Here is a 22,223-nt window from a genome sequence, read left to right on the forward strand (position 1 = left end):
GACTTGATATATGCCATAGCTTCTGGAAAAGATTCAGCTGGAGCTCACAGTTTGCTAGCCTGCAAAGTCAATCAGCCTTGTGGAACAAATTGATGGGAGGTCAGCCTTATAGAGCTCCAGTGGCTATGAACTACTTTCATTTTTCTTTGGCTGAATAGCAAATTGAAGGGGAAAAGGCTGATAAGCTGTAGAAACAGTTATGAAGTGTGTGTTTTGCCAGGAATCTCAGCAGCCATCTTGAGCTTTCCCTGTGTAAAAGGAGTCAAGCATTGCCTGTTGGAAGCAGGGAGGAAACTCAAACAGTAATGGCATGCCAGCAGATGGTGCAGAGGCTTTTTAGTGAGCAGAACTGATTCACTCTTTTCTCTCGTGTCCTAGCATGCAGATATGACCAGCAGGTTAAGTAAAACCTCTTACTCTATATGGGATCCTCTTTAAATCCCAGGTGGTGGATGATGACCAACAAGAAGCTGTGGGAGCTGCATGTCTTCTGCCTTCAGCAGAAGATCAGGCCGTTCCATTGCATGAAATGTCTCCCGTGACAGCCGTCCCACTGGTGGTGGGCAGAAAATTGGTCCCACAGAGCTAGCAACCTGCTGCAAAAGCACCTTTTAGAGCTCCCTGGCTGAGCTAAAAAAGAGTTGGGAGTGACTGGTGTGGAATGAAAGGGTTAAACAGTGGCTGGGGTCAGTCTGAGGTAGGGGAAGGGCTGGAGGAGGGGGTGGACATTGTATGGGAGTGTTGTAAAGACCGGAAAAAACCTTTTAAGAAGGCAACTGTATCTTCAAGGCTATGATACTAGGCTGACTTAATGTCATCCTGTACGATCTGAAAGACCTATACTGTGTGCTTGGAAAGCATTTGATGCAGCTACCTGAATGCATGTGAAGGTCATGACTCATGTCTGGGGCTTTTGTGTGATGAAGTCCTCCTTTCTATACTGGTTGTCTCATTCGTTGGCTTGCAGACTGCTTTTCAAACAGTGAATGCTGAAGAGGAGGAGCAGAGGGGTTTTGCGTCTATTGTGTTGTCTTCAAATTACCTTGTCGTTTTGACTTCTGTCTTTTTAGAAGAAGCAAACTTCACGAACAGCTTGCATTTGACTCTCCAGTCTCCTGTGATCTGAAGCTTAGATAAAACAGGCTTGCAGACATCTGTCATTGCTGATTGTCTCCATTTACTGACACTTAGCACTTGGACTCTGACAAAGCCTGTCTTAAATTGCAGTGTCGAAAATAAGAGCTCTTAATTTATTTTCCTCTCCTTTTTCTAGCTGTATGGTTTTCTCCTTGTCTCATTGTTTTGCTCCTTTTTCCTACCCATCTTTTTCCTGCCCATCTTATTAGAAAATTCTTGCATCTCACGTACTTGATTATTAAATATTGCTCTCATGTTTGTGGCTCATTGTTTTACTGAGTTTCTTGCTTTTCTACTCTGTCCTTGTATCTCTGTACTTCCCAGAGTATGTGAGCATACTAAACCACCAGCGAACGGTTAGGCTGTGGAAACAAGAGTCGGGAGTTTTCTTCTCGGACCCATTTTGTGCTCTTAGTCCTGTCCCTTAACTGCAAAGTCTGAGGATCATCCTGGCATTACAATATGAATTCAGAAAGGCTGGAGTGATTTTGCTCTTCTTAGTATTGTTTTCTGTTCTGAAACCTGTAGTCTGCTTTCTCTAGATGGACTAGCTGAAGAAGCAGTCCTTTATTTTCAGCATGCTATGTATTTATTGGGAAGCATTGTGCCAGGAAAACTTTAGATTAAGGGACCAGACAAATCTGTGGTTGCCTTGGTTCACCTTTGGTAGCATGTAACTCCAGGCTGATGTGAAGTGTAAGGGCTTGCTGAATTCCTTGCAGGGACAAAGCCAGACAAATCCCCCCCCCCCCCCCCCCCTTTGGTTTCTTTTCTGTGTTGTATTATCTAGCAGTGCGTAACAAGTGTGACCAAGGGATTAAATATATTCAGTGTGTCCTAATAAAACAGGACTAAATTTGTCTATGTAAGCAGTGAACATTTTGTCTTTGGCTTGAGAACGTAGAGATCTGCAGGGAAGGAAAACAGCACTAGACAAGATGTTCACAGTGGCCTGGCTGGGTGCTGTGCCACTTGCATCTTGATCTTCTGGAACCAAGCAAATGGAGGAGGTATTTGTGTCCATGAGATCCTCTGCCTTGCATGGGTGTACTCTGAAGGCAGAGTGAGCTGCTGCTGTTGATGTGGCCATTACCATGCTGTTAATACAGGGGAAAAAAAATAATTTTACACATTTGGAAACCTTAAGTTCTAGTGGCATTTTACAAGTTGGGACAGAATCTTAAATGAATGACTGTAGATTTTGTTTATTTGTATCCTTGCTACGAGAGCTCTTTTTATCACTAGCTCTTCTCTTGCACAGGCACTGCCTGCCAACAGTTCTTCTGAAGGCACTTTCCTTTCCGTCAGCACAGGGTGCAAGGTAAAACTTGTTTATGCTTTTAAGTAATGTCTTTAATTAAAGAAATAGGCTTTAAAAATACTGCTCTTGTTTAGTTTAACCATTAACTTGTTCATTTACAGGTCTTAGGCTGCTTCTGTGTCTGTTGGCTTTTTCCCTGTCCTGACAGCAGGCACCTTGTATATTCTACAGCGATAAGGGCTCTTGAGGGTGATGTGTCTTCATAGTTTACTTAACCCAAAGGATTAGTGCAAAGGTAAACGATCAAAAAAAAAACAGTTTTCAAAGGAAATGTATTGAGTTTAGTTGTTGTTGGGATTTTTTTAAGGTGAATTTATAAATACTCTAAAAAATAATGATTTGTAAAAGCCACAGTGTGCTGCTGAGTCCTTCCTTTGACATGAGTACTTTTGGCAAGAAGTCTTCAGTTCTGATCCTTAATACCACATGGTATTAAGAAAGTAATTTCACATTTATAATCTAAAATGGGGACATTAAAATGGTAAATGTACTATGAACTGTATTTTTTTGTATCAAAATACTGGGAAATTGTGTGGTACCAGGTGTATAAGTACTGTGTAATTCAGCTCTTCAGCTGGAGGTCTGGATAGGAGTCTTCAGGTCTAAATTATTAATTGTTAGCCAAGAAACTCCTGGTTTTCTTCTGCAAGGTTTCGGTCCAAAGATTTTAAATGCTCTCAAGTACTATGGTCAAACTTTACCTAATTGTTGAGATACAGTTTTATTGTTCCTGGCTTCTTCTGTACTTGAGTGGGGACTGTTCTATTTTTCTGGAAAGCATTACTGTAAATAATCAACATGTGAAAACACATGAGGATCAAGCTGTTGTGCACCTCACAAATTCCATGTGCTGTGTTTACTGCATAGAAAATGAATAGTCCAAGTGAAAGCTTTTCTTTCTTTGTGACTCTCAGTTAATTGGTTCTGTAGTCAAGTCAAGAAGTTGAATTTCTTGTATCATGTTCCCCCTTGGAGGCAACAACAGGCAGAGATGCAGACTTCGGACTAAACCAGCAGGTTCAGTGAGCAGAGATGAGAGTGAGCTTGCTGAAATGCAAACATGGAATCTGAAAAGGGAGTACAGAACCCAAACTAGCAGTCCAAACTGTTTTGATAGCTGCATTTTGGCTTGAAAAATCCTCAGATGCTTAGAACAGGATAGTCTCTTTTGTAGACCTTTGAACTGCATACCGAAAACTTCAGATGGCCATAAGCCATGAGAGCCTGTTGTGCATACCTTGGAAAGTGAAGAGGAGAGGGAGCCCAGAGCAGGTTGCCAGCAGGTCTTATCCGTTGTGGGATGTGTTGGGCGGGGAAGCCAGTGCGAGTGGCTTCCAAGTGCCCCTGAGATGTGGACGTCAGTACACAAGCTTGCCTTGCTTTCTTTGGCAGTGGTAAATTTGACTACCCAGCAACCCAGCTGCTTGGAAGGCTCAGACATCTGTTTTAAGTTCTTACAGGATGGGATACTTTTTAGAATACTCAGCCTTTCTGTAAAGTGTAAGATAATCTAACGTGTCTACGGAGGACATTTTATATTTGCACACTAAAAAGTCATCCTCCATTTCCAAACCAGTATGTGTCTTGCATCTTTTGCTATTTTATGTTGTACCTTTAATTTAGGTGATGAAATTAACCCTCTAGTTTGACTTCCTAGTTCCTTAGTGCTAACCTGGCTCTGTCCCCAGGTGCTTGGGCTTTCCATACAGCAAAAGCCTTTCTAATAATCCTCATGTCCTTACGCAAAGAGGGAGCAGGGTACTTCTGTGTGGGTGGTTGGTGTTCATCTTTGCATTTGTTGCTCTCATTCAAGTGAGAGCTTGTTCAGTTTGTGTCAATAACACCTTTGAGCCTCTTACTTAAATGAGAGGTCTGCAGAAAAGACCTCTTTAAAGTGCCCTGCAGGGTTATGCTGCTGCATGATAGTTAATGCAAGTTAATAAAACCATATTGGACTGGAGACTGTGAATAGTTTCTGAAGTACAGTTCTCCATATTGTAGTCTGCAGCAAACATGATTTATTCTCAGCTGATTGACCTCATGTGGACTTGTGTCTGTGTACGTAGCAGCTGAAATCAGTGGTCTGAGCACTAATCTGCAAGTTGCAGACAGTAGGTTATTATTTAGTGAAAATGTTCTGCAAGCCTCTTGCTGCAGCATTTTCATTCAAAAGGTCACTTCCGTGAGTTTGTGTGCAGCTGAATTTAATGTTCTTTCTCAGCAAGGCAGGCCACACTCGAGAGTGCATAATTACAATAAATACAACTTTGTTCTCAGCTGAAAAATCCATCTGAAATAAATTTTTCCAGCGCTTCCAAGAAATGCTTTTAGTAAGATAAATAAAAGCAATTCTTGCAGATTTCACATTCATTCAGCAGGAATGTTGGTGGGTGTAGGGTGCCTCCACTTAAGTCACTCATCACAGTGCCTTCTGGGCTCTATCAACTTGTACATTCAATAGCTGGCTAAGGGTAGTATTTGCAAATTTGGGTTTCTTGCAAACCAAAAACCAAGTTCATTATTTTACTCGGTTTGAATCCTGGTTATTACTTTGGGTGAAATTGTTCTTAACAGCAATTACAGAGATTTCAGTTAGACTCTCAACTTGGGCATACTTTAAACAATGCTTTGATAGGTGCATCTGGTTTTAGGGACGTGCATGTATTTATACAAGCTTTTGTGGCTTTTTTTTTCTGGTTGGCACTTCTGTGTAGTCAAAGTAGATTTGTTTTCTTCTGAGTTCTATTTCGCAACGCTGGAAACACGGAAAATTCTCAGCCTAAATACAGAAGGAAGGCTAAGAAGCACACACCCCCCTCACCCCCCTCCCCCGAGATTCTAAGCAAGTACTTAAACAAAAAATCCCGCTCTTTGCTTTCATCTTTCAGGAGGCTGAGCAGAGCGTGAAATACCCTAACTTACCTTTCTTTTAACTTTTTGTGCAAGTATGGCAGAGGCTCTTCTAGTTGATCAGGATACTGCTGCTGGTGGAAGCTGAATCTTTGTGCAGTTTCTCTGGGTCCATGAGCAGGTCTGGTTACCTTTGAAGTTTCAGAGGGGCTCTACAGGGTGATCCTCAAGTGTCTTTGTGCTTTCCCTGCAGAGACTCTAGATAAATGGTTTCCAGTCTTCGCCACTCAAAACTGTGACAAGGTTTGGTTTGGGAACTAACTGGTAATATTGTACGGTTGGTTGTTGGTGCAAGGTCGTTCTTCTGCAGGGCTCTTCTGTGAGGCTACAAGGGAGAAAAGACTCGCATGGCAGTGGTAAATGGTAAATTAAAGATAATGCAGCCATTCTGCTCTTGCCGTGAATTCGAACAGCCCTGTGCTGTACTGCTTGGCATGAAGAGCTGTGGCACCTGGTATCTATCTTGTCCTGCTTCCTTTTCATTTTGATGAGAGGGAGGCATGGAGACCTTTCTAAAGGAAAGAAGAGCCTGATGTCTGCGCCGAGAAAAGGTAGAGGGAGGTCACTGAAATCTGATCACTCAGACTTCTTTAAATGGAAGTGATAATGGAAGTGATAGTCCTGAACCTGGGGAGGAGGGGTGGAAAGTCACTTCTGCTTCCATTCATGGTCTGTGTGCTAGGTTAGATATTCATCTCTCAAAGATTTGATATCTCTTCAAGCCCCAGTGGGTTTCCATTGACACTGGAGAATGATCAAAGGGAGAATGTGCTCTCGTCAGTGGACTGTGGGCTGGTACCTTGTGGTCACGTTCCATATCGATCTGGAGCTGATTTCATCAGCACTTAGATCATGACAGTCTGGTATTCTTTCCTCTCCTTTCTTGTCTCCTTTATTCCTGCCACCCTGTTCCTTTTCCTGATGCAAGTCTTTGTGTTGTCTTTATTTTATCTGTTGAAGTGATCAGGAGCTGAATACTTGGTACTTGCTAATTAAGCTTCTTTGGCATCGAGAAGGCCAGGGAAGCTCACTTAAACTAATTGTTTTAGAATCTCTCTAGGCATGGTACGTGCAAACATGATTTATTTTTGAAGGATTGTCTTGAGTTAGAAAATCAGCTCTTGTCCTAAAATGATGACACACATTCATCAAAACCTGAATTTCATGTGGGTTGTGTAAACATGTAATTTAGGTTAGGTCTGGTCATTGGAAAATATGCAGTACTGTTGTCCAGGAAGTTACAGTGCAAGAAACGTGGGGAATTTCAGGAAGTCACACTAACTGTATCTCCTTGGAGAATTGCCTCAGAAATCCTGACCTCTGCATTTCTGCTATGTGCTTTATATGACGCTAGCAAAGACGGTCACTTAAGCAGTTGCAACATTCTTGTGTACATGTGTTTGCATGACATTATGAACTGTGGAAAGAATAATGCTGTACTTCCCAAACCGCTTCCCAGAGACTCTCCCTCTGCCCCTGCACGTGGCACACGAGCCATCACTCTGATCGTCAAAGCGCTGTCTGCTTCGACCCATGCCATGTTTCCTGTGGTCACATCACAGAAACCTTTTGCTAAGGGTCTGTGCACTTGACTTTCTAGGGGTGATGGCTGGGGTGCTCCCTGACAGCTCTGCTGTTTGCCAAGCCACCATCCAGTGTCGGTGTATAAGGCTTTAGTCTGACCCAGATACTCTGTTCCTATCTCCATCCGCTACAGGTTTCCTATCAAGATGTTAATTTTTCTCTCCTCTTTATCAACCCTGACAACAGTTGTTATTTAAATGTTGCTCAGTATTTTCAACACGATTTTGGGATGACTGCTAATTCCTTCAACCCGTTGTTTTGTTTTAGAATTTCTAATCCCATTTTCTATGACTAAGTTCAGTTGCGTGGTTTCCACAGCGAGGATTAGGGTTTACTGCTATAGGTACGTCATTCTGCCTTTGAAGCTGCTTGCTCATGCTTTCCTTGGCAAGCTCTGGCAGACATGCTTAGCAACAACAGAGATTGTATCTTTTTGAAGCTGCAAAAGGGTTAATCAGAAGTGTGTTTATGAAACCAGGTTGCTTACCCTTGCAAGCCTTTGCTGTGATCTTTTTGGATGCTTTTGGAAGATTTATCACCTGCCTTTGTAATTTATATTACTTTTTTTTTTCCTTTCTTGAAGCTATTTTAATGCTATGTATGATATTGTTAAAATTAACTATGATAAGCAACTCTTCTTGGCAAGCCCTAAATTGCACACCTTTTGGATGCAAACTGGAGACGTGACTGTCCTCATGTGGACGGCATAAGGTTTTTGGCTGGTAGGTTCAGGGTGGTTGAATCAGCATAGGGCATCTGAAGTACACCTGTAGCTTCCAAACAAATCCATCAAAAGGACTCGCATCCCCCAGGCAGGCAGATAGTTGTTTGTACAGATGCTTTTTCTTGAGATCCTTTTTGTAGGATTGGTCACAGTTGTGTTGAGTTCTTATGTACGCAGGGAGAAGGGCTGATGGCAATTCAAGGAAGTATTATTTTTTTATCAAGGAGATTAAAGGTATTGCTATTGATCAGGAGATTTCTTTGTATGGAGACTCTCCAATGAAATGGAGCACCTGCGCATATGCATTACTTCTTCAAAAGAATTAAACAGGATCTACCCTATGATGGGAATTGTTAATTGTCCTTTTGGCTCTATCTGCCTCTCCAGCAGATGTACCATTGTGAAATTTTTACAACCTAATAAAATATTAGAGGATGCTTCACTTCAAGAGGAAACTTGATGGCTGCTTTCAGCTGATGCCTCTTTGAAACCAGGTGAGAAACATGTGCTTGCCTTACTGGGACTTGCACCTACTTCTCCAGGCATGGCACCAGGGTATTGACACAAGGTTCACGGATTGCAAAGAGCCTGAATAGTTCTGGTAGGGTAGATGTTACGATGCCAGGCTCTGCATATTTGGTATGATGCAGTTGAAAAGATTGTGAAAATCTTAGTTTTTAATACATTGACTCAAAGTGGAATTATTTGTGCATTTCGATAAAAATGTGTCTTGATTTTTTAATTTTTTTTTTTTAAGTGCATTTCTAAAGCCATGAGGGAGACTCTTTGGACTTGCTGTGTTTATCCCGATCTCATAGTGAATGCTGAGCTTTGCAAGTACTGACTTTTAGTACAAAGTTGCGTGTTGTGTACTTGTAATATAAGGATCTTCCAGGAACTCATAGGAATCTGGTGGCTATTCTTTGTATTTTCTTTGTTAAATCAAATCTAGTATCTTTTATTTCTGAAGATTTCATTTATCTAAGATTTTTTTCTTCCCAGGAAGTATAATCTCCTGAGATTTAAGTATTTGCTGATGCAGATCTCTGTGATCACAGATAGTTAAAGAACTATTGAGTGTCACATCAGTAGATCACCAGTTCAAATCTAGTCCAAAGTGATAATGGGCATTTTTATACTCCTAATGCCTTTCATCAGCATTTATGTTTGGTTGCTTCAACTAAAAACAGAGCATTTGCTATTCAGAATTATGAATTCAAGTGGAGAATAAAGACTAGAAGCAAGTTTTTTCTATAGCAGAAAATCCTATTTGACTTATGTTGATATCTACATACGCTTGTCAGCATACAAGCTGCTTTAGAAGGAGTAAAGGTAACATCTTCCCAGAGGAGTGTGTAGTTTGCAAAAGATGTAATGCAGAAAGGCAATGTCACTTAGCAGAGATGTATATGCACTAGTCAAGTCTGGTATTTTTGGTGTGTTTTCCTATGACTTCTAAATTGCCAGAGCCTTTGAAGAAAGTGTAGGAGTACATAGACTTTGGAGGGAAAGAGATTTAGAAATTGGACGTGCAATGTGAGAGTCTTTTGAATGGCAACTGAAACACTTTTGGATGAAGTACTTCTCAAATTCTTCCCGGCAGCTGCTCTTCTTAAGAATGATGGTTGCGGTTTTTTTTCTTGTTTCTTCTAGCATTCATGTCAGGATCTTTGTATAAATCTTCACTTCTAAATATGATCCCTAATTTCAGGTTTCTGGTCGAGAAGCGTGGACTTCAGTTGAGAGTAAAATCTAGTACTTACGATCACTCATTGGACTGTACGTTCCTCAGTCTGTAGAGAGCTTGAAATGGTTCAGTTCAGCCGCATGGGCTTTAGCAGCTTCATGGTTCCTCCTTGCTGATTCATTATGCTCAAGTTGGGAAATCCTTGCAATCTCTTTTAGATGTGCTGGGATATGGAAAGCCTTGTGAATTCCTGCATTCAGGAGCTGACCTCTTGCACGCTGGGATCTGCCTGCAACTGCCTCTTACTGCCAACCTTTTCCTGAATGTTTCCTGAGCGATCTCTGGCTTGTTTCAGGGATCAGCTTGGCAACGTATCAGGAATCAATAGCTGGAGTCCTTCAGGAAAGAAGTTGAAGATGCTGCAGTATGAATTCTGGTGTCCTGGTTGTTAGAATCTGTTAGCAGAGATGTCAAGATGTGAAGAAGATAAATGTGAAAGCCAGTACAAGTGTTCTCTTTCTTTGTGCTCCTGAGTTGAGGAATTAGGATCTGAGTTGGCTTCCCCACCCTGAAGGCTGTTGCATAGCTTCCCATTCATCTCATGCTGTGGGAGACTGCTGGTGACTTTTGTCAGTATTTGGAGATAGAAAAAGTGGGTTGCGAGGTGTCAAGGCAGCAAAAATGATATTTAATGACATGGAAAAAAACCCAACCACCTGTAGAACTTGAGTTATCACTGTGTAACTTTGTGTCAGGGATTACAGTCCTGTGGGTCTTAAAAATATTTTTTCATATGTATATACTCTGAAAAGGGACTTTGGTCACTTTGGTGGAGGTGGAGGTGGTCTGAGTGGTGGAGGTCTGAGTTCTTGGCAGTTTAGGAGAAACTATGAGATCACTCATTTTTCGTTCCTGATGTCGCTTATCGGTACTATTTTGCTGGTTATCTCGGAGACTGTTTGCAATATAGTTATGACTTCCTACTTAGAATATTCTGTTACAGTCAAGTATGTCAGAAGCATTGAGCACATATTTCTGCCTCTCTTTTGATGCTGATTTTAAGCCTCTGACTGCTATTTGGCTTGTAACTGATTTCAGCCAGAAAAAGCTGAGTCATGACAATATTGGCAAGTTGCAAGGAAAAATTTAAATCTAGTGTTTACTTACTATAGTTAACAATGAAATCGTTCTTTATGGAAAATTATTAAAATGAATTATGCTTTCAGTCCCTTAGTTATTGCGTAAGAGTAAAAGAAAATAGATACCTTGATTTTTTTTTTTTTTTAATATATATTTGATCTAGGACAGGGGGTAAATAAAAAGGAAGTTGCCACTGTTTTACTGATAATTATTTGAAGATTGGCCCTAAAAATATGGTTGTCATCAACAATTGCTAATTTTCACAAATGAGATGACTTTGTATTGGTTTTCCATCATTACAGGCAAATAGCTAAATCATGGGATGTCTATTTCTGAAACCTGTGATCTTTTACTTAACTTAGACATGAATTCTGGTTGTTTTCAGTGCATATACAAACATTAATACACTGAACTAGCATGGGAAAACATGTCGAATCTTTTGCATAGGGTTAAGTAATAGATGTTATCTATAAACATTGACTCTGACTCCACTTCTGATATGGTAAATTCTATTCTTATTCTTCTGATGGAAAATGAAAGAATAGAAAACAGTGATTTTGCCAAAGTTGAAGGCCAGTATAGTTTGAGAATGGACCACAAGTTATTTGGAGTCCCAATTCTGTGTTATATAAAGGCTGTCATTTGTTTTGCAAAATACCCCGGCTAATGTTAAAAAACGTATTATCTGTCTTTTTGAAAATAGATGAAATAGATTGCAGAAGAACACATTTGTCAACAGGAGGTAACCATAAACTTAGGAGGAGTGCAGGCATCAAGCACGGCTAAACAAGACTGCAAAGAATAAAGACAGAACCTCTCTCCCTCGCTTTTCAGGATGTAAGTGGGACCAGAGAACACCTTCTTTCGCATGAGGGTTGAGCAGGCTTTTCAAACCCCCTTGGTGTGTGTGGTATCTTAATAGAAGTCTCGGTGCTGGGCTTTTATGACACAGACTGCGAGCCGTGTTGAGTGAAGCTGCAGGTTGTCACCAGGTCACAGCCCTGGGTCTTCCACTCCCAGTGTCAAAGGAGCATTTAGATATTGGTAAGATTTGATGTAGGGCAAATCGAACAGGAGAATTTCAAGGTGTCCCTGTGTGGGTTTCTGTCATGCTGCCAGATATGCTTTACTGAACGGTTGCATGCAATGATGGACCTTTTGTGATTGCATTGATCAAGATAATACCGTGGGTGTGTTCCTCATCCAAGGGGAAAAGTGAGGTCAGTAGGAATGAATGTTGTGCTGCAGCTCAGACTGGAAAAGAGATACTTTGGTGTACTGAGAAGAATACATCTCTGACTTCTGCTTTGGGGTATTCAGTCTAACATGGCAGTCTTAATGTTATGTGGTGGGTGACTTTCTTGTCTTCTTTGTTGGGCTGCCCTACTTGTTCAGGTGAAGGGCAGTTCTGTACTTTGTCCTTTGCTTTTTCCTCTGGCAGAGGATCCTTTCCATTGTCCCAGTACGTGAGCCTCAGCCTTGCCCTCTGTCACCTCTTGGCTCAGAATTACCTGCTGTGTTGCAGGAAAATCCTCCTGTCTGCTGCATCTGCCAGTAGCCCTGGAGGAGTAAAACAGAGATATTCTCTTAACTCTTCTCTTCGCTTTTTGGGTTAGGTCTGCTTCTTTGCTCAATGAGTGAAGAGTATTTCCTGTCTCAGAACATGTGCAGAAGTGGGATGACTGCTCTCAGAAACTCAGAAAAGCGAATGTTGGCATACTCACCATTTCCCACATCTTCTATACTGACATTCCTTGTAAATTGATGGCAAAGCATATGATCTTTCTTTTTTTTTTTTTGGTCTTGCTTCAGTTTAACTTTTCTTATGAGGTGTATTTCTCATCAAAGGATATTAACAAAATCTTTATCTTCTGGTTTTACAAATTTGGCTTAAAAATTCATAGCTTGAAAGTTGGCAAACACTGCCTTGGTGTGTAAACAGTGGGGATGGAATAGGGGAAATAACTTGGCCGTTGAAAAACTACATATGGGAAGGTCACATGGAGCTTTCAGTGTTTTATTTGTAATTCTGCAAAGGCCTCTTCTAATTTGAAAAATAGAAGACACCAAATAGTGGCTTCTGGAAAGTGAACAGCTAGATTTTTCCATGAGTATTTTTAACACAAATATTAACTTCAGAGATTATAACACTCTTTCCTTCTTAAATACTTTTTTTTAGTCTTCAGGATGTATAACTGGCTAAACTAACATTGCAATGAAAACCTTAACTCCTGCAGCATCTGGCTTTTAAAATTCTAATTGTGAAGCTGTAAGAGTTGTTTTGTTTTCATTTAGGAAATACATACTGAGTTTCCAGAAAGGTAACTTGATTTACAATAAGCGTACCCAGTGGGAACCATATGCTTTTCACATTTGTCTTTTAATGAAGAATTAGAAGGTTTCTTTCAAATCTCTTTTCCAGAATGCTAGTTTTAACCATTAACTAATGTTTAAGTAAGAACCGAAACTGGATTTTCAGATTTGGCTGTATGTATGATCAGACATTTCCAAACACAAGTCCTTGGAATAATTTTACTAGTTGATAATGCAACCATAAGTTTTATGTCAGCTTGATTCTGAGCAGTGTTTTGCTGATATCAGTATAAGAGAACTGTATTATGTGAAATTGCTTGAACAAAGCTAAAGGAAGAGTGATAGAAGCAGTCTGCCTGAGGGCTCTAGCATTCTCCTTCTGCTCAAATTGCTGAACATGGCTAACTCTTTGCAGAATGGCATTCAAGGTTACATTTGAAGTCATGAGGTTATAAACAGTCCACAAAATATTTTACATACTTCATATTAATATTCCTCTGAAGATCAAGATTCCCTGGGGAGAAATGAGAATATGCACGGAAAATATTCTCAGTTCTTGAGGTCTATCCACAACTTCCTAGATCACTAGAGATCAACTGTCTCATGAAGAAATTATTATAAAACAAATTTTGATAGAGCTCTGAGTGTTTATATGTGAGAGGAATATACTGGGTAATGCCCTTTCTTCTACTTGTGAGATTTTAATACTTTTGCTGTCTGGCTGAGATGTAGATCGTGACTGGAAAATCTTTCTGACTCAAATTTGGTGAATTTATACAAACCTTCAAGCTCAAGAATGCTTTGGAGTCCCACGCTGTATTGAGAAAAGACATGGCAAAAGTGTTCAGATCGTGCAGAATGTCTGAATCTGTGCTATTGAGTAGAGAGGAGTCCTTTAACTTCTGTTTCTCAGTAAGTCTTATGGGAGGGAAGTTCTTGACCCTTCTTGAAGATGACAGTGTCTCTGAGAGATATGACACACTGTGTTTTTTTTTTTTTTTTGCCAAGAACAAATCTGACTCTACTATGCAAAAGTGGCTGGTTTGTGCTAGGCACAATCCATGTAAAGTGGGTCTTCAGGGGGACTCTGTTGTACATGTGAAAATAGTCTTGTCTTTTGTTCAGGTATTAGCATTTACTGCCTTTACTGAATGCTTGGCATCTACGGTGGTACATCAACAGCATGTGTGCCTGTGTTTCTTGCTTGTGTGGGCAGCTGACCTAGGGCAACACTCTGAAATAAAACAAAATCTCTAGACCACCAACTTGTCCTTCGGAAACTAATCTTATTTCAGATTCCACTATTACTTTACGAAATCTTGGGATTTATAGATCTGACAGGATGGCTCTGGCAGAGTTATCACATTACAGCAAGATCTGGGTTCTGTGTCAAACTCCTGACTTAAGTGGTGTTTCTCATGCCTGGGGATGCAACTCACAAGGGACATCCTTGACATCTGCGTGCATCCAGATTTCTTCCAGATCATCTGGATGGGAGACAAAAAGTAGAATTTTTGTCTACCTGACTGAGAATCTGATGAGAGCTGCTGTAAGCAGGAGATACTTGCGAGCCAATTGCAGTTTATAGACTAGGAGCCACTGGTGCATCTTTGTGCTCCTGGAGACTTCAGGACAGAGCATTTTCCATGCATTTTCTCAGTTTTTGGAAGTCTGGTTATCCCTCAGGGTAGCTCAAAAGCTAGTTGCAGACAATTTGACAGCAGTACTTCACGCTAATGAGGAAGCAGCAGGGTTGTGCTTCCTCCAGCCTGCCTTGAAAAGGAGAAGTACAGAGGCTCAGCTGTTCAGAGCTACATGACTGTAAGGCATAATAATAGCTCAAAGACTTTTCTCTAACTACTCAGCTCAAGCATATACTAACTGCATATTAGAGAACTAAACCTTGTCCAATGAGCTTGATCGATAGCAAAGCTGCTTGGTGCCCCTCTGTTATTGATCTGGTTTCCAGCTTGAATCCTTCAAGCATCTGTAAGGGTCTCTTTTGGTGCACAGTGGATGCACTGCATACCACTGGTTCTGCTGGCTCACTTTGGCAGATACACATTCCATTTCACTAGTGAGTTTCTACATTTACAAAAGATTGCTTCAGCTTTTTTGATTGAAACTTTGCTTTGAATTTCCCAAAAACTTTGGGACATTTTTGACAGTCACTTGTTTTTCCTCATGGTGACTTCAGCTCAGCATGAGCTCAGACTTCAATAAATAGTCGTCCGCTGTATGCTGACACTTTAAAGGATAAAATCATGCTGTCAGTTTATGCTGAATTCCACAAATGTGATATGTGTTTTAAGCAGTCTAACATTTTTCTTTCTCATACCAGCCCTGTATTTTAAAGGGATCTTGAGATTTGTTATGATCTTCATTATTTTTTTTTTCTGATCTTAAAACCATCTACTAAATTCAGTCATCTAAAACTGAAGAGTCAGTAAATATTTTTCTGTTTATGTAGTTCACCTTTGGTGTAAGAATTGTATTGCGGCTAGCAAGGAACACACAGAAGCTTAAGAAAAGGTTTTGCAAATACAATGTTACATGTTAGGAAAAAGAAAAGGATTGATCTAAAATATAATAAGGAAAGGGAGTAAACAGTAACTCAGTAACTGGTATATAGACTGAAAGGGTTTGGTGTTCTTTGGGTTCTTGAAGAAGAAAAAACCAGGAAAACGCATAAACTCCTGATTGTGATTCTACACATATTAAAATGAATACTAAATATAAAGGGGTCAAATTAAAGGAAGGGAATAAGGAAGAAGTAGTTAGAAAATGGTGAAGTGCCCAGCTTCAGCCTCTAGTAAAGTACTAGAATAAATCCCTAAAGATGATATAAGCATCTGTAAGGCAACAGGAAACCAGCTGTGTGGATTTACCAGGAACAATCTCATGGGGGGAAAAAAAAATAATTTGTTTGATTCAGTTGATGTTTTATAGACCAACCTGAATGAGGGTGCACATTGGTTATGGGATGCTGAGCAGAGATCTGTGTTCAGGATTAAATAGCAATACAGTAGGTTCATTAAGTGACTGGAATATATGCTAAGGAGTAGTCTGTGTTGGTGATTGGGGTCCTGGAGGGGCTTGTTCTGCCTCTGTGCCGTCAATTGGGGAGACAAAGAGAAAGCACTTGAGATGCAGATGGAGAGTTGTGTGTGTTTCTGAAAACAGGAAAATAACTTGAAGAAATACTCTAAAGCTTATTTTCACTTTTCCTGAAGAAAAAGTGCAGAGTGCTTATTGGATGGAGAGAGTCAAATAGAGGGAGTCTGGGATTTTGGGATCTGTCAGAAATGGAGTACAGTTGTTGAAAAAAACAAACAAACAAAACAAAACAACCACCAAATCTTTAATGATGTAGAAGTGATGACAGAAGTGTCCTATACAGGTATTTCGTAACACTCCATACTAGTAAGTGACGTGCACAGTTTTGGATCTGACATTTTAAGATGTGTTTAAATTACTGGCTGAAAAGAGGAGTAAGACTACAATTTATTCCTTGTGGTCTATGAAAACAGACTTCTTTTGTCTTCTGAAAGCAGCTTGTAGAGGGATGGAACAATTTTCCAGGTGAGCTAAGTTATGAAGATGGCTGTGATCTTTTCTCTTGTTTTTAGTAGAGAAGAAGAAGAAATTACTGTTATATCTTGCACGAAGGCCTGAACTAATGTTAACAGGAAAGAATATTCTAATTTTTGAAGAGCATTGAGGATAGGAGCATACTGCCTGTTGAGGCAGTGGGAACATTAGTGACTGCAGTTGTCTTAAAAATAAGTTTGAGAAATATTGATGGTTTAGGTGCAGTGAATCGTTCCCAGAGCAGTTTGACAGGGTGACTTCTTGAGAAGCCTTTCAGCCTGGGGCCTCTGTGTTTGCATCTTTAATCTTTGAATAGCCCTGACATTTTAAGCCTGTGTTAAGGAAAAAGTGCTGAAAGGAGGACAGTCCAATGGCCAGTCTGTAATTAAATCCATAATTAGATCCTCCTCACAAATGTTGCTGTTTGTCCCTAAATTCTTTATGTATTTTTACCTGGAAGATGTCTCTTTCAATGGTCTGATGACTTTACAAGTTGCAAGCCGGGCCTCTGCAATTAATTTGGTGGGCAGTTTTCTCACTTGTTTCCAGGAAAAGACAATTGATCCTTTGTTTCCAAACTACCTGCTTCAGGAGGAACTTACAATGGGTCAGAAGTGAGTATTTCTAAAAATGGAAAGTATTTCCTTGTCTTAGAATTTCTTCATTCAGCAGGCACCCACAGGTCTTTGAGCTTTCTGAGCACTGACATGTCATGTCTATTGTTCACCTTTTGAAGAAGAAAATAACTGGCTTCCGACAGTTTGGGATTTTTAGTTTTTAAGATTTACTACTTTACTGTAGTAATGGTAATTAGCACCAATTACCTTCCTGTAAAAAGGTAAGATGTCAATCAGGTTTTTATTTGTTTTGATTTTTTTTTTCTCTCTTTTTGCACAGACTTTTTGGTTTCTGCTATGGGAGAATTTAAAGGAAAACAATAGTTGCAGAAGTAAGAGGCCACTGGCAGTGTGATCTAGAGCAAATGCATGTCTGGAAGGCAGACTTCAGGAAGGAGAAAGCAAGCACTCAGTCTTCTCTCTTTTCTGCAGCATGTAACCTTGCTGCAGAGGAATGTGTGAAAAAGGTTAGGCAGTGTGGGTCACCCTGTCCTCCTTCAGCCAGGAGAGTGTTTGCTTTATCTGCCCATGCAATAACAAGCACTAATGGAAATTACAGCAGTTGGGATAAGATAATACTCATAAAGGCAGGTTATGGTGATCAGCATTTCTTCCTGAGATAAAGCTGAAATGAGTTTTTTAATTACTGGGCATTGATCTATATGAAATAAAGCTTGCTTATGCAGACAAGGGGCGTATACCTTGCCCATATACCTAAGGGGTATACAGATACTACGGAGGTGGGGGAGTGAAACAGTGTGGTGCTGAAGGCATCTGCCCTTGCAGTAGCAAAACCGCCTGGCCTGCAGGTGCTGAAATAGAAAAACTGGCTGTGATTCTGGGTGCCACTAGTGCTTTTAATGCTTAAGCAAAGTGCAAACTGCGTAATGCGCCGGCCGATTCTGAAACACGACACTCTGACATCGCTTCCTCCCAGCCGCCTGTTCCTTACATAACTGCTGGCTGTCCCAGGGTCAGCCTCCAGATGAGCTGAGCCCAACAGGAAATATTTGGGTAACTGGTGGCAGTTCTGCTAGGCATAGAAAGAATAACAATTAATTTTATTTAGAGTCCAATGATTGTAGTATCTTGAACAACTTTTTGGCATTCTTTCCATTTTACAGTTAGGGAAAATAGCTGCAGAGAGGGAAAATGCAGCAGGATGGAGGAGCTGATGATGGAAGGCATTGAATTTTTTGCCCTGTATGCTTAGATCAAACTAACTTTATTTGTACCTGCCAACCTACATCTGTGACCTCTCAGCTTTATGTCGATCATGCTTTCTGAGGGCTCTTCCATTTCAGGCAATCCCAAAAGCTCTCCCCTCTGGTTGGCAGAGCAAAGTGTGTGGCCTTTTGGGGAGCTTTTCTCCTCTTCCTGGTAAAGATATCGGCCAAAGCAGAACTAGTACTACAACAGGGGAGAGATTAGGCTTTAAGGTCTTGATACTTTCTGCTGTTTTCACAGACATGGGTAAACTCAGCTTGAAACTGCACTTAAACCAGCACAGTGTATGGTTGTTTATTCCTTATTTTTGTTTACTCATCATTTCAAATGGAGACGAGTTCATATTTTTCTTCCAAGTACTTGGAGACATCCTAAGCAACATAGCAATTCAAGTTAGAAAGTATGAGTTTGTGCTTAAGGTGAAGTTTTCTGAAGTGTTTTTTTTCCCCTAAAGTTGCATGTTTGACAAAGTTTTTAACTGTGGAGGTTAAGATCTGATAGCTCTCATAGAGTTCTGTCTAGTGATTTAAAAGTGATGTCTTTAATACTGTTGTGCTGTCATCTTTTAAATGCTTGTGGTATTGAGCGTTCTTAATAGTTAAACTTGTGGTTTCCTTTAATTCTTCGCTTTGGTTGTATGAGGATATATGTACACGTGATATTTAGGGCTCGTCATTTTGAAAAAGGAGTCTTCCTGTCTTTTTGCTAGTCGGACCATGCTGCGTGGAAAGGCTTTCCTTGTGTTTGTGCCAGGCTCTAACCACAAACTCCAAGCCTCAGCCTACCTGTAGCAGTTCAGATGAGTTTACTTTTCTGCTAGATAACAGAAACCCTGTAAAACTCTAGATACTGCACAGCCCCTTGGGTTAATTCACAGATTTTTAATTTTGGGAGTACTGTACTGTGATCCACGTGTATTTTCTAAGAGGAAGAACACTCAGTTAAACCAGCTGTTTGTGGTTTGTGTACCATAAACCCAATCATCTCTGCAACCCAGAACCCACCTATTGATGTTGATGTAGGTCCCACGGCAGGGCCTGGAGTGTAAAGTCCAGGGATAATAGTAGAAAAGTGTTTGAGGCTGTACATATATAGGGCATGTTTGAGTACATTTCTTTGCCTCAGCATAACCTATGCAATATTGCTCTGCTGTGTAACATTAACCATAATATCCAGCAGTGTGCTCAGAAAGAGGCAGCTGCTGATGTCTCTTTATTTTCCTAAAGGATTTCCCAGAAAATCTGTTCCTCTCAAGAAGGGTATGGGCCACATAGAAGTGGTGCTCTGCTGGAAACAGAAACTTAATTTGCAGAACTCAGTAAAAGAACCTCTTTCTTGTAAAATGAGCTGAGGAAAACAAGACTGCTGGTATTTTGGGGGCTTTTCTAAATTTGTTCAAGATGTAAACTTAAGCTCAGAAAAGACCAATGAACTTCAGAAAGATCTGACCAGGCTGTATGAATAACAGATCCCCTGGCAAAGTCTTACATGATGGGAAAGCCATTTTAACCAGTTGTGTACCTCTTGTCAGGTTAACTAACTGCACCGTTCCTGAAGAAAGAGCTGAGCATCTTTGGGCAACTGGATGCCCATTTGACTCCGCTGTTTCTGAACAAGCTGTGGTTTTTAGGTTTATAAGAAAAGTAGCAGAGGTTAACATCAAAGTACTTCCTAATTTGCAGGGATACAATCACCTCAAAAGATATGCATCTGTACATGTATGATTACCTGTCACATGTGCTATCTAGTCACATCTCTGGGTATTTCCCACAGTCTGCACTGTGCCTCATGTGTGAGACTGGATTTTATCTAAACAGTAGCATTTTGCAGTGGCACTTGTGCGAGTGCAAAAGGGGCAAAAGGCCATGACCTTTCTTGGCTTTTGTCTTCTTGCTTATAGTGATGTGATGCAATTTGGCTGATCCTTGAACAACTTCTCCTGCTCCAGACTTGTCTTAGGTATGTACATCTTGGTGATGAAATGCCACATAGCTGCCCTTGTCTTTACCGGGTTCTCAGTTTTTGTGATTGGTGCTTTTTAAACACTGTGTGACTAAACACATTTGCAGGCTGAGAGAGATCAGGCCCTGCTAGATCTGCAGGGGGCTTGGTTCTGTTGTAGCTGGGCCCAGCAGTGACAGTGCTGCATCCCAGCTAATTGCTCCATGTGTATAAGTATCCTCCTCTTTGAGGACTTCTAAGTTAAGACAGCCAGCTGTATATTTGCCTGTTACCTTAGACTCTGATGAAAAAAAAATCCCTCTCCTAGGACTCCACAGGGTTGTTTGGAGCAGCATTATCCCGTGAAATTTAGAGGCAATAGAAGAGTAAGGAAGAAGAAAACCTTAAAATCAATGCTAGTCACCCCAACACTATTGCTGTTAGCTTTGGCAAATCCTGTCTCAACAATAAAGGCAGCTGCCATTTTGGCATCAAGACAGGCAGACTTGGCATCAGCCCTCTGGCACCAAAAAAAGTGTTTTGCGGGAGCTGGCACTAACACTGTGAAACAAGGGTAGGGCCCAAGGGAAATGCCAAGCAGACATGAAATGAGCACTAAAAATAGTGAGTTGCTGTCATTTGGAGAGAAAACAAATAGCACTTCGAAGAGTAGGGATCTAAGATCTCCATCAAGGTTGTGCAGGTAAGCAGCTTTGGGACAATGCTGTCTCCTATGATGATGTGACCAAAGGACACACAGAGGCTGTATTTTTGGTACCCACATGGTACAATACTCTAAAACTAGAACAGATGCTTACAGTCTTGATTCGACATTTGGGGGATCTTGTTACTGTCTGCAGGCTCTGCCTTCTTCCCTGTCTGCAGCAGATCGTCTCCTCTTGAGCCGTTACCAAAGTCCTGTTTGCATACACGGGCATAAGCAAACAAGAGCTGTAGTGCCAAAAAGCAAGGAGCTAGGCTGGTGTCCCTGTACCACCCCGGACACACTAGCCCTGCTGGAGACAGTCGTCAAATATTTAACAGCTGAGCTCCCCCCTCCCTTCTCCTCCTTCCCCTCCCAGCAGGCTCAGAGAAAGCCGAGTAGGCTTTGCAGTGACTTCATTACCCACTCCAGACTAAAACTGAAGCCTGACATTGATGCTCAAAACCTGGGAGCACTAACGGGACAGAATTGACGCTATCTCCACTGAAGCAGTTAGTGTAACTTCTCAACAAGGCAATTTCAACTCTTTAGTCCTCCTCTGCCTCAGTGGCAAAGGACTTTAAAGCTTTTTGAAACCTCTGGGCTTGAATGGCAAGCCTGGGTATTGAAACAGTGGTCATACAAAATAGATGATGCAAATAGCCTTGGGCGTCACAATTACATTGCCTTAGCCACAACTCAGCTGCTGTGAAGAAAAGCGTGCTGGACCTGTGGCCATAATTTTCTCCTCCTTGAGGAAAAAGCAGTGGGAAACAATGTCACTGAGGGCTGGAAATTTCAAGCTATGCTTAGCAAAAACTATTTTGGTCTCAGAGGAGAAGCGTGGACTTTTCATTGCCACCACTCACCCACCAGTTAAACAGCAGAGTGGGTAGGAGTGATGTGGCCTCTTTTGTCTGCTCTGTTATTGGATGGGTGTTGGACAGGACTCCTCTTGGGTATTTCCTCCACGTCCACTCCTTGTCTGGTCCCTGCCCCTTCTTGGGTGTTCTTCTTATAATAGCTTAATACAGAAAGCAGCTTCAGAGGAGAGGTTGCTTGCTTTACAGAAGTGCAAAGGAAAGAGCTTTACTGCTGCTACACCCACATATGAAAAGTGAAGAGGAGGACAGGCTTCTGCGGAAATATCAGGTGTCAGAGTGGGCAGAGGCTTCCTCTACCTCTCCTTTGGTTCAGGGCTCATGCATGGCTTTCAGGTGGCGGATGTGGCACGTATTTGCACTTGTCTGCTGGGCCGACAATTGCTGTTCAAGATTCAACTGGAACAGGATTTGATTGGAATCAAGTGTGAGCTGTTGCCATTGGGG

The 22,223-nt window shown here is 41.1% G+C and overlaps 1 protein-coding gene across 5 annotated transcripts in view; it reads left to right on the top strand.

Moving 5' to 3' along the window:
• WBP1L (WW domain binding protein 1 like) overlaps positions 1–22,223 on the top strand; it is a 58,739-nt gene that overhangs the window by 6,912 nt on the left and 29,604 nt on the right. Inside the window, exon 2 of one of the 5 annotated variants that reach the window (XM_086751941.1) lies at positions 2,399–2,458. The exons of 3 other annotated variants lie outside the window; for them this stretch is intronic. In XM_086751941.1, the coding sequence (XP_086608067.1) occupies positions 2,399–2,458 (60 nt within the window). Of the gene's footprint in view, positions 1–2,398; positions 2,459–11,206; positions 11,341–22,223 lie in introns of all 5 variants that reach the window. One more of the 5 variants, XM_086751945.1, reaches the window with a different exon arrangement.

The sequence above is a fragment of the Chlamydotis macqueenii genome, chromosome 7, assembly GCF_036417535.1.
Source record: "Chlamydotis macqueenii isolate bChlMac1 chromosome 7, bChlMac1.mat, whole genome shotgun sequence".
Taxonomy (NCBI): Eukaryota; Metazoa; Chordata; class Aves; order Otidiformes; family Otididae; genus Chlamydotis; species Chlamydotis macqueenii.